At 53.1% G+C, this 12,973-nt stretch overlaps 1 protein-coding gene across 1 annotated transcript in view; it reads left to right on the top strand.

Moving 5' to 3' along the window:
* The window catches only part of LOC112424091 (protocadherin gamma-A12-like), a 90,113-nt gene that overhangs the window by 63,758 nt on the left and 13,382 nt on the right, over window positions 1-12,973 (top strand). Inside the window, 1 exon segment of the mRNA XM_024788238.2 lies at window positions 8,268-8,326. Within this exon segment, the coding sequence (XP_024644006.2) occupies window positions 8,268-8,326 (59 nt within the window).

Here is a 12,973-nt window from a genome sequence, read left to right as displayed (position 1 = left end):
TTTGTTCCTGAGAACAATCGCCCAGGGGACCTGCTTTGCTCCCTTGCAGCCTCTGACCCAGACTCTGGCTTGAATGCGCTTATCTCCTACTCGCTCCTGGAGCCCAGGAATCGAGATGTGTCAGCTTCCTCCTTCATCTCTCTGAACCCCCAGACAGGAGCTGTTCATGCTACTCGATCCTTTGACTATGAGCAAACCCAGACACTGCAGTTTGAGGTGCAGGCCCGGGATCGGGGCAATCCACCCCTTAGCAGCACTGTGACAGTTCGTCTATTTGTGCTGGACCTCAATGACAATGCCCCAGCTGTGCTCCGTCCTCGGGCCCGGCCTGGTTCCTTATGTCCCCAAGCACTGCCTCCATCAGTTGGTGCTGGCCACCTAATCACAAAGGTGACTGCTGTGGACCTGGATTCAGGTTACAATGCTTGGGTTTCCTATCAGCTCCTGGAGGCCCCAGACCCCAGCCTGTTTGCAGTCTCTCGATATGCTGGGGAGGTGCGGACGGCTGTTCCCATCCCAGCTGACCTCCCACCACAGAAGCTGGTCATTGTGGTAAAGGATAGTGGTAGTCCACCACTCTCTACCTCTGTTACTCTCTTAGTGTCCTTAGAGGAAGACACACATCCAGTTGTCCCAGATCTTCGAGAATCTTCAGCTCCAAGGGAAGGAGAATCTCGTCTAACTCTCTACTTGGCTGTGTCCCTAGTGGCGATTTGCTTTGTCTCCTTTGGCTCATTCGTGGCACTACTCTCTAAGTGCCTTCGTGGGGCAGCCTGCGGAGTGACCTGCTTTCCTGCGGGCACCTGTGCTTGTCTCACCAGATCTCGAAGGAGGGAGGGGCTTCCCCCTTCCAATGGGATCCTCCGAATCCAGCTAGGGTCAGATGACCCTATCAAGTTTGTTGATGTGGGAGGCCACTCTCACGGCTGTACACCCTTGGCTTCTGCACCCACTCGGAGTGATAGCTTCATGATGGTGAAGTCACCCAGTGCACCTATGGCAGGGGAACCTGTTCGCCCAAGCTGCCCACCCTCTGATCTTCTCTATGGGCTAGAGGTGAGACCTTTGCAGGCTCAACCAATGCTTGAGAGTTATTCTGATCCAGGCATGTGGCTAGGCCATGTCCTAAAGAGTACTGGCCTCTCAGTAAGAGCCCATAGTGATGTCACCATTTTTGTGAGAGGTAACTATGTGGTAGATGCTGTGCTTTGTAACTGTTTTATGAATTAACTAGAGTTGTCACAATTTAGCACTGGGGGTGGGTCATGCCTATATCTGAGTCAGAAATGAAAGTAATTGGTGATCAAGAGCCAGGCTGTTGTGGAAGCATGCTGATGGAATGTGGGAGCACAGAAGGCTACAGTGCACAGGGTACAGTGCACCAGGCAGTCACTTGGACAAAGGTGGCTGTTTTCTCTACTCTTCCTGAAAGAGGGGATCAGATTCTGAAGTACCTTAACTCTAGGTTACCATTTCCCAAGGGATTGAGGGGAAATAAAATCTTTGTCTCACAGTATCCAGTACACTGTGAAGGGACCTCTCTATCTGAAACATAGCATACAGCAGAAAGAGGAGAGAACTAAAGGAATAGAGAGGCACACATCAGAGTGGTTGGTAGCACAGATCTTTTGGTCTGGATCTTAGGACTCGGATAAAGTCCCTACTGGGGATTTGAACTAGATGCAGTAAATTGGAAGGTTGGGGCGGGCTGGTCATCACCTTTGGAAAAAAGCAGTAAGTGAAATCACTTATGACAGAAAACTGATTTACAGTTGGCTGATTCATAGAAACAGCCACCCTGTGTATCTTTAAGTTGGGTTCTCCTGAATTTGGTGAAACCATGAAACCTAGAGGCCGTCCATGCTTGGCCTCTGACCACTGTCCTGGGTGACCTGATTCAGCCCCAGAAATGTTCCCCTACCCAAAAACTGTAACACTCATTCCACATTTGGGGTCTGGGGTGTCAGAAAAGCTAAGTCCCATGTCAGCTGACATTGAGATTTCCTCAAAGCATTGCTGGAGAGTCAGGGCAAGACTTTACAAGGTTCTTACTAATCTTTTCTCTCACCTTAGCAGCATTCAGCAGGATGGGGGAGGGAGGGAGAATACATGGGCTTTGCCTCTCCCAGAAGGACAAGATTTTGCTGGTTCAAGCAAAGTGGTGGAAGCTTCTGAAGTCATGCAGGAAGTTGCTGGGACAGAACGCTGAGGAGTTTTGTATCACTTTGTCTTCCCTGTTGAGCACCATCTGAGCTGTCAAACTTTGCTGCCAAGGGGGCTGAATCAACCTGCAGCACGAAATGAGTGGGGAGGTAGGAAGCTTCTGTGACACAGATTTGCAGCGTGTGTTCCCAAGGTTTCCAGGCTTGAGGAGACTTCATAATTGGTTGAGAACACATAGACTTTTTGGCCAATCAGACTCAGAGTTGAGGTGGGAGATCTGCTCTTCCAGCCCGCCTCTCCTCCTCCAGCTCCCCAGCTCCACTCAAATTCAGCTCCCCTCCCCACCGCCCACCCCCGCCACCCGGTGACTAAGAAGAACTGCTGCAGGCAGGCAAAGCTCCGAGCAGTTATTAAGAGGCTAGAAGGAGACATAAGAGACTTCAGCTGCTGCATTCCAAGCCCTGGGTCTACCTTGGAGACAGGACAGCACAGACTTACTCTCCACGAAGGGACTTCTGGGTCATGGGGCACAAGACACCCCCACAGCTCGCTGGGAAATGGCAAGTGCTGTGCATGTTGTCCTTGTGCTGCTGGGGCTGGGTGTCTGGGCAGCTTCGTTACTCAGTGGTGGAGGAGTCTGAGCCGGGGACGCTGGTGGGGAATGTTGCTCAGGATCTGGGCTTAAAGATGACAGATCTGTTGAGCCGGCGGCTGCAGTTGGGCTCTGAGGAGAATGGGCGCTATTTTTCCCTGAGCTTGATGAGTGGTGCCCTGGCAGTGAATCAGAAGATTGACCGAGAAAGCCTATGTGGAGCCAGCACCAGCTGCCTGCTGCCAGTGCAGGTGGTGACTGAACACCCCCTGGAGCTAATCCGCGTAGAGGTAGAGATCCTGGATCTCAATGACAACTCTCCTAGCTTTGCTACCCATGAGCGAGAGATGCGCATCTCAGAATCAGCAGCACCTGGGGCACGATTCCCATTGGACAGTGCCCAGGATCCGGATGTGGGCACCAATACCGTGAGCTTTTACACTCTAAGCCCCAATAGCCACTTCTCTCTGAATGTGAAGACCCTAAAAGATGGGAAACCATTCCCAGAGCTGGTGCTAGAGCAGCAGCTGGATCGTGAAGCCCAGACAAGACATCAGCTGGTGCTTACTGCTGTGGATGGGGGGACCCCAGCCCGCTCAGGGACCACCCTTATCTCTGTCATCGTGCTGGACATCAATGATAACGCTCCAACCTTCCAATCCTCAGTTCTACGTGTGGGAATCCCAGAGAATGCACCCATTGGTACTCTGCTGCTCCGCCTCAATGCCACTGATCCAGACGAGGGCACCAACGGCCAACTAGACTATTCTTTTGGAGACCACACATCTGAGGCAGTGAGGAACCTCTTTGGCCTAGACCCTAGCAGTGGGGCAATCCATGTATTGGGTCCCATAGACTTTGAGGAGTCAAGTTTCTATGAAATTCATGCAAGAGCCCGTGACCAGGGACAGCCTGCCATGGAGGGCCACTGTGTGATTCAAGTGGATGTGGGGGATGTCAATGACAATGCTCCAGAAGTGCTATTGGCCTCTTTGGCCAACCCTGTCCTAGAGAGCACACCAGTAGGCACAGTAGTGGGGTTGTTTAATGTGCGAGACCGAGACTCAGGTAGAAATGGTGAAGTGAGCCTTGATATCTCTCCGGACCTGCCATTTCAGATTAAGCCTTCTGAGAACCACTACTCGCTGCTAACCAGCCAGACTTTGGACCGGGAGGCCACATCCCACTATACCATCGAGCTGCTGGCCAGCGATGCTGGTTCACCTCCCCTGCACAAACATCTCACCATCAGGCTCAACATTTCAGATGTTAATGACAATGCACCCCACTTCAACCAGCAGCTTTACACTGCTTACATCCTAGAAAACCGGCCTCCAGGCTCCCTTCTCTGCACTGTGGCTGCCTCAGATCCAGACACTGGGGATAATGCCCGCCTCACCTACTCCATTGTAGGAAATCAGATTCAGGGAGCCCCAGCCTCCTCTTTCGTGTATGTCAACCCAGAGGATGGACGGGTGTTTGCCCAGCGTACCTTTGACTATGAATTGCTACAGATGCTGCAGATTGTGGTGGGGGTTCGAGACTCCGGCTCTCCCCCATTGCATGCCAACACATCTCTGCATGTGTTTGTCCTGGATGAGAATGATAATGCCCCAGCTGTGCTGCACCCACGGCCAGGCTGGGAACACTCAGCCCCCCAGCGTCTCCCTCGCTCTGCTCCTCCTGGCTCCTTGGTCACCAAGGTGACAGCCGTGGATGCTGATGCAGGCCACAATGCGTGGCTCTCCTACTCACTGTTGCCACAGTCCACAGCCCCAGGACTCTTCCTCGTGTCTACACACACTGGTGAGGTGCGCACAGCCCGGGCCTTACTGGAGGATGACTCTGACACCCAGCAGGTGGTGGTCCTGGTGAGGGACAATGGTGACCCTTCACTCTCCTCCACAGCCACAGTGCTGCTGGTTCTGGAGGATGAGGACCCTGAGGAAATGCCCAAATCCAGTGACTTTCTCAAACACCCTCCTGAGCGTTCAGACCTTACGCTTTACCTCATTGTGGCTCTAGCGACCGTCAGTCTCTTATCCCTAGTCACCTTCACCTTTCTGTCAGCTAAGTGCCTTCAGGGGAATGCAGACAGGGACGGGGGTGGAGGGCAGTGCTGCAGGCGCCAGGACTCACCCTCCCGGGACTTCTATAAGCAGTCCAGCCCCAACCTGCAAGTGAGCTCGGACGGCACGCTCAAGTACATGGAGGTGACGCTGCGGCCCACAGACTCGCAGAGCCACTGCTACAGGACGTGTTTTTCACCGGCCTCGGACGGCAGTGACTTCACTTTTCTAAGACCCCTCAGTGTTCAGCAGCCCACAGCTCTGGCGCTGGAGCCTGACGCCATCCGGTCCCGCTCTAATACACTGCGGGAGCGGAGCCAGGTGAGGGGCTCGGCGCCGCCCCGGGCGACCCCTGGGGGCGGCACTAGAGAAGCCGCCCGTCCTCATAAGGGACTGAACTGGCATCCACTCCTCTCCGGGCGGCTCGGCCGCTGGCTGCGCTCCACCCGATTCTCGGGATCATTGGACCGTTTGCGCGGAACCAGAGGAGTGGCCGATTAAGGGATGGGGCTCCGAGCACCGGGGGTGGTGGCGACTGTGATCGAGGGGAGGTGGGACCGACCCCCACCCCACACTCAGAAAAGGCTGGGGCCCCCGTCGAGCTTCCGGTGAATTTCGGGCGATTTCCGCGGGTGTCGGGGGTCCCGGGAGGAGGCAGTCACAGATCCACCCATGCAGCCAGCCTCCTAGGCGCCGGCTCCCGCACGCTTCGCCGGTCTTGAGGTTTCCTCTTCGATTTCTCCCCAACCCCCAGCATCTGTGACTTCGCTGTTATCCTCCCTATTCCCGCATCACCCAACCGCATCTGTCTGCAGGACTTAGGTGTGCGCGCGGGGCTCATGCGTATCCTCCCTGCAGGCCACCCCCACGGCCCACGCACGGTGCACCGACTCGCCACGCCCCGCCAACACATGCGCGGACGCACGCACACACCCCTCGCACTTGCGCTTACACGAATACCAGCTTTCACTGCCACTCGCTCGCGGCCAGGTTCACAGGCCTGTCCCGGCCCACTGGCAGTTCTCCCTCTGAGACCGTTCCCTCCGCCTGGCTCAGGGGTACTCGTAGCAGATTGTGCGCGCCTTAGTGAGGGTCCCAGATCGCGGCCGCCCAGGACCAGGCGAGGTCTCCGGAGCCTCCTCTCACCTCTCCCACCTGGGCCCCGGGCTGGGCTGGGTCGTCTAGGGGCGGCCTGAGCTAGGCGCGGGGCCAGGAGTGCTGGAGCGACTCCGCGCTCAAAGTGTCAGGCGGGCGGGACTCTACGACCCTTGGGCCAGAGATCCGGATGGTCCCGGGGCTCCGTCTCAAGGGTGGCGACCTCTCAACCCAGAAGCCTCCAGCGGGCGGACAGGCAGAGCTGCCCAGTGGCCCGAGGCGCAGGGCTCGGCCTTGGGCGAGTGAGTGCGCCTCTATAGGACAGCAGGCCTGGGACTCCAGTGGCAAGAGCGGCCCCTTCCTCCCGCAGGAAGTGGAAGCCTGGAGCGCCCTGGCTCTCAACGCCCAGAGATACAGGCTTTTGGCGCCGTCGTGATCACAATGTGCCCAGAGATCTAGGGTCAGAGATTTGGAGGTGACCAAGCTATCTGAGACTGTAACAAGTCCTCTCTCCTCTGGCAGATGTAAAGCTGTAGGCTCTGCCGGATGCCAGGGTGCCCTTATGTGTGAGGAAACTACAGTAGTAAAAAACACAAGCTTCCCCAACTCTAGGAGCTTTTATTCAAAATATATCTATGCCTAACTCTGCCCCTAGGGAATCAGAACTGTAGTTTGAAACACCCCCAGGTGATTTTGATAACTGATTGAGAGAAACTTACTATATAACTCTTTTGAGCATCTCATCTCATTTGCTCTTCCCACCATTGCTGTTGGCTAGGTACTAACATGCCTCTCTTATAACAGCTTCAAAAAGGTCAACTGACTTGCTCAAGTTCACAGAGCAAGTAAGAGAGATTCTAACCCCTATCTAACTCCAGAATTTGTGTTTTTAATTTCTTGGCACTTGGAACTTTAAAAGCTTGAGGACAGGAGAGGGGAGTTGGCTCTGCTGGGATTTTGCTTCTGCTGGGATGGGGCAAGGGTGGGGTTCCTACCTTTTAGGACCTTACCTGTGGGGAAAGTCTTCTGCGGCTCCTTATTTCTGAGCAGTTCCCACAGCGCAAACTTGGCCAGTTATCCTTACGTAGGTTGAATTTCCCCTAGCTCCCTTTCCTCCTACCACAATTATTGCATTTCCATGTAGATTCTGCTGTGTCTAAGAATACAGTGGCTGAGGGCTGGCTATCCTTGTGCCCTTCTCCATGGCAGCCCTAGAATGGTGCTGGTGACTCCCGATGTACCTGGAATGCTAGGTTTCTGGGTTCTGCTCATATCACTGCTACCTGTGGGCCTTAGAGTGAGCCGCTGGCAGTTCTGGAGCTTCCTTCTCCCTGGAGTAATCTGAGATACTCACACTCTGCACTTCTGGGAGCAAGTATGAGTATTAATTACCAGCCCACCCCAGAACCAGTGAGGAGATGGCTCTAGGAGTGCTCCATGAGATTGTGTGATGGGATAACACATCCCCTGGAAAGACCAGAAGGGACTGAGGAATGAAGTGGCTGACCAGAGCCCCACACCTTCAGCTATGTGAGAGATGGCTACAAAGCAGCCCCTTGGGAGCCCTGGAGACTTAGTTGGCCCTGCTTGGAGGTTATGGGAACTGGATCCCTCCCCCCTGCATCCCTTCCATTTTTCTCCGTCTCAGACAGAGCAGCCTTGTTCTCTTCCCCTTAGTCACAGACCATTGTCTGGCACAGAGCTCCAGGGGTGAGAAGTGTCCCGGGACTTGGATGCTATGCAAATGCCCAATCTGGCATGACTCCAAAATTAATAATGTCTTTAGCTGTGGGAAGAGATCCTTGCGAGCCAAGGACCCGGAGAAGGTGTCCCTGTGAATGTGTCACTGCACAACCTGGCACCAAAAGGGTTACCAGGAGCAGCAGCCATCTTGCTGCAGAGGATGCTTTGTTCGCAGCTGAGGAGTTGAATAAACTCATTCTAGGGCTGGTGGAATTATCATTGAAAAGCCTCCTCTGCCACTTTAGGGGGATTTCTCTGCACCTCTTCCCCCAGTTCCACAGAAGATGCCTTCAGTCCTTGAATTTTGGCTCAGGAGTTCTGACTCTGGGGGCAGGGAGGAAGGGGCCATTTCTTTAGGAAAGGAGTCTGAGCTTGCTCACTGTGATCAGATGAAATGTGATTTATCTCTTGGTTTCTGGTACCTCAGACCTCTGAGACCTGAGGTGTATTTTGTCTTTGGAGATGAGTCCACCCCTGCCCCCTCTTAGCCCGTTTTCTTCTCTGTGCCCGCTCCCCTCCTTCTCTCCTGGCCCATCCCTAGGGGCTCGGGTGACATTCTAATTTCTCACAAGTACTCAGCCCCTCTCCCTCTGTTTTCTCCACAGCAAGCCCCGCCCAACACGGACTGGCGTTTCTCTCAGGCCCAGAGACCCGGCACCAGCGGGTAGGTGACTGATTCTCCAGCCCACCCTCTTCTCTGCGGCATTTTCTCAGGGATGATATGGGAGGAGATGGGGGAGGGCTCAGCATTTGCTACAAATGGCTTCTCCCTCAGTTTGAGATCCCAGGGAGGTCTTGGTGTGTGGGGGGCTGGCACACAGACCCCAGAAGGAAGAGGCGACTGCCCTGACTGTTCAGGAAGCTCAATTCACATGCTTGCTCCTTCCCTCCTCCCCACGACCGGCACCTTTTCCTATCCCCTGAGGGCACTGTGGAACCAAAGGTGGTCTTAAGCTGGTCTCTGGGTGAAAGCGAGGCTTTCTATGCCCATGTACTGCCTAACTCCCTCCTCTGAGTTGAGCTGGGCTCCATTCTGACCTGGGGCTCAGGCAGAAAAACACTGGACCGGAGGAGGCCGTCTGCAGTCAGCACCTCCTCCAGAGCCTCCAGAGCCAAGGCTGATTGGAGCCTGGGGAGAGTGGAGGCAGCACAGCTGGAGGTGGGACTGAGGAAGGACTGGGTGGGGCATGGAGCAGGCCTCCCTCATTTGGCTGCTCCTCCCACTGTCCTCTGCCCCTACTTGTCCTGCCCTCTCTGTCTGTGGGGTCTCTGTGTCTCTGCCCCTTTTTCTTGAGTTTCTGTCTTTGCCACTTTCTCTTACCTCTGGGTCCTTCCCTCAGTCTCTATCTCGCTTTGCAATCTCTGCCTCTCCCTCTCTTCTCCATCTCTGTCTTAGCTTCGGTCTTGATTGCTGCACCTCAGCTTCAGTCCCTTTCATTTGTCTACTTGCATTGATCTGTGCCGCCCACTGTGCCTGCCATGGCATAAGTGCTCAATTAATGTGGAGTGAGTGACTACATAGGACTCTTCGTCTCTTTCTCCTTCTCTATCTCTGCCTCCCTGTCCTTTTCCTGGACCTCTTTTCTGTTTCTCCTTTCACCATTTCCTAGCGCCTTGTGTTCTTCTATCCCCAGCCTCTATGTTTCTCTGTCTGTCACTATTTCTGCTTTCCTGTCTGTTCTCAGCCTCACTGCATCTCTTTCTTTGCCTCTGTCTCTGTATATCTCTCTGTGCCTGTTGTCTTTTTCTGCCTCTTTCTCTGTTACTCTTTATCTCTCTTTTTCTTTTATCTCATCTTTTTCTCTGAGCCTCTGTCTCTTCTCTCATTTTTTTGTGCTTGTGGGCAAGCCAGCACACACAACCCCCCACCCACCACCCACCACCACCCCGCTCTCTTCCTTCCCTTCCCCTCACACACTGAGCCTTTGATCATAGCTCTCCACCACACCCCCTCCCATCCAAGCAGCCCCAGCTGCTTATTTCAATCTGGTATGAATTCCTGCTGAGACAGGAACCCCCTGCGGGCTGAAGGGGAGGGAAACTTCAGCAGAAAGACCTTCAGTTGGTCTGAGCAGAGTGGGATAGGCTGTGGGCCAGGCCTCCCAGTTAGAAGTCAGGAGCCTGGAGGAGTCTCAGAGCCCAGGGAGAGAAGCAGGAGCTTGGGCCACCTTACCCTATCTCCTCAATGGTTGAGTACTTGCTGTCCACATTTGCCAAGTTGCTACAGATGCTGAGCTTCCAAGAATCCCCTCTCCCCATCCTACAACCAACCATACCCTTGTTGCCACAAGGACCCAGGAGCCCTTGGTGTATGGCAGAGATTCCAGCTTCTGGGCATGCATAGTCCTGTCACCCGTTTTAGGAACGCAAAGCGTTTCTTAGAAGCCCCTTAAAAAGCAGCAGATCAAAAGGCTTGGGCTTTTTGCCCTTGGGCTGCCCTTGCCCTTCCTTTGACCCCAGCCATTGTCCTTCTCCCAGCTGGCCTTGCCAACCTTCTCATAAGTTATCCATTAAGCCATTAATGTATTCATTCATTCATTTATTCAACAAATATTTATCGAGCATCTACTATGAGCAGGGCCCTGTGTTAAACATTGGGCTATAAGAGTAAACAAGTAGGCCGGGCGTGGTGGCTCATGCCTGTAATCCCAGCACTTTGGGAGGCCAAGGCGGGTGGATCACGAGGTCAGGAGATCGAGACCATTCTAGCTAACGCGGTGAAACCCTGTCTCTACAAAAATTCAAAAAATTAGCCGGGCGTGGTGGCAGGTGCCTGTAGTCCCAGCTACTCAGGAGGCTGAGGCAGGAGAATGGCGTGAACCTGGGAGGTGGAGCTTGCAGTGAGCCGAGATTGTGCCACTGCACTCCAGCCTGGGGGACAGAGCGAGACTCAGTCTCAAAAAAAAAAAAAAAAAAGAGTGAACAAGTAGATGTGATCCCGGAACTCACAGGCTTCCAGGCCAGCAGTGGAGACAGAAAATTTGCAACAAGTAACACTTAAAAAAAAAAAAAAAGCCTGGGCACTGTGGCCCACGCCTGTAATCCCAGCACTTTGGGAGGCCAAGGTGGATGGATCACCCCCACAAGCTGGGGGTTTGAGACTAGCCTGGCAGCCAACATGGTGAAACCCCGTCTCTACTAAAAATACAAAAATTAGCCGGGCATGGTGGCAGGCACCTGTAATCCCAGCAATTTGGGAGGCTGAGGCAGGAGGACTGCTTGAACCCGGGAGGCAGAGATTGCAGTGAGCTGAGATCTTGAAAAAAAAAAAATCTAGCTACAAATCATAGTAAGTTCTGAGAGGCAGAGAACAATGTGAGTGTAATAGGGGGAAGATCAGGGAAGGCTTCTAGGAGGAGGTGACATTGAGAAGTTCTAGGCCATTTATGTTCCCTCTACCTACCTCCACCCCAAGCCATACACTGACTTTGAAGCAGAATTCACTGTTGAACCTGGAAGCCCCACCAACTGCCTCTCATGTGTCCCCTGGAATGAGCACCTTACCTCTGCCTCAACTCCCTTTTCATCAGATGAGAGGCTTAGTGGCCTGGAATACATGTGGGAACTCTTGGAAATATGGAGGAGAAGGTGCGGAGCCTCTCTCTCTCTCCTCTCTTTGCTTCCTTAGTTAACTTGTGGGGGACGCAACAAACAATTTTTTTTTTAACAGAGTCTTGCTCTGTTGCCCAAGCTGGAGTGCAGTGGTGCAATCTTAGCTCACTGCAACTTCTGCCTGCCAGGTTCAAGTGATTCTCCTGCTTCAGCCTCCCAAGTAGCTGGGACAGCAGGTGTGCACCACCACACCCAGCTCATTTTTGTATTTTTAGTAGAGATGGGTTTCGCCATGTCGGCCAGGCTGGTTTCAAACTCCCTGACCTCAACTGATCCACCTGCCTCAGCTTCCCAAAGTGCTAGAATTATAGGCATGAGCCATTGCCCCTGGCCACATTTTTGATTCAGTGGTCAATATGAAATAAGCACTAGGATCTAGTCCAGTAACTTCAACTTCTCTCCTTCATTCATTCAACAAATGGTCAGTGAGCACTTTCTGTTAGCTAGGCAGTGTTTTTGATGTGGGAGGCCCCTGCCCTTAAGGAGTTTACAGTGCATTGAAGGAGACAAATATTGACCAAATAATTACAGAAATAAATGTGAGACTGAAGCTGTCATAGTGCTAGGTAGAATTGTATCTGGTGGTGTGGGCATATAATAGGGATTTGATTTAGGGAGCAGGAGGACATCCTGGAAATGAAGTTGTGCTGAGATCGAAAGACAAATACAAATTAACCAGCTGAAGAAAAGAAGGAAGAGCATTCCAGATGGTCAGGCACACCAGCTTCAAAGCAGGGCTAGTGTTGAGTTCTTCAGTAAACTTAGTTCAAGTTCAAGCCAGCTCTGGGTCACACTGCCTACACAGAAGGAAAAGCATTTCAAATGGGAAAGCCTACGCAAAAGCCCTGTGGTGAGGCCTCCTGGGATCAAGGGAATGGCACAGAGTTTTCTCTTTGCTGGCCTTGGAGTGAGGGGATGAAGACGAGAGGTTCCTTTCATTCAGTCTAACCCTGGTTCCAGTCTTCTGTTGATGCCCTGCCTCACTCCCTCCCCACCATCTTGCCCACTGCCCTCCAGCCTGGTCTGGTCAGACACACCAGCTTCAAAGCAGGGCTAGCGTTGAATTCTTCAGTAAACTTGTTCAAGTTCAAGTCAGCACTGGGTCACACTGCCTAGACAGAAGGAAGAAGACCTGGCCAGGCGCCGTGGCTCATGCCTATAATCCCAGCACTTTGGGAGGCTGAGGTGGGCAGATCGCCTGAGCTCAGAAGTTTGAGACCAAACTGGCCAACATGATGAAACCCCGTCTCTACTAAAAATACAAAATATTAGCCAGGAGTGGTGGTGCGCACCTGTAGTCCCAGCTACTCGGGAGGCTGAGGCAGGGGAATCGCTTGAACCCAGGAGGCGGAGGTTGCAGTGAGCTGAGATCACACCACTGCACTCCAGCCTGGATGACAGAGCGAGACTCCATCTCAAAAAAAAAAAAGAAAGAAAGAAAGGAAGAGGGAAGGGAGAAAGGAAAAGGAAGAGGGAAAGGGAAAAGAATGAAGAAGACTTACATTCTTAAGTCCCTGCTTGGCACATGCTTCTCCTCTCCACCACTATCCCTTCTCAGGTCATCCTTTGGGTATCTGATCCCAATAGCTGTTGTCTCAAGCTCTGAGCCCAACAAACCATTTCCCCCTTCTTAGGCTGTAACCTAGGCCCTGCCCTGCAGCTGTCCCCAGCCTCTGCACAAAGAGTCTCCATTTGGTCC

The sequence above is a fragment of the Macaca nemestrina genome, chromosome 6 (genome assembly GCF_043159975.1).
Source record: "Macaca nemestrina isolate mMacNem1 chromosome 6, mMacNem.hap1, whole genome shotgun sequence".
Taxonomy (NCBI): domain Eukaryota; kingdom Metazoa; phylum Chordata; class Mammalia; order Primates; family Cercopithecidae; genus Macaca; species Macaca nemestrina.
The sequence above is the reverse complement of the archived record's forward strand: the minus strand, read 5'-3'. Positions and strand labels throughout refer to the sequence as shown.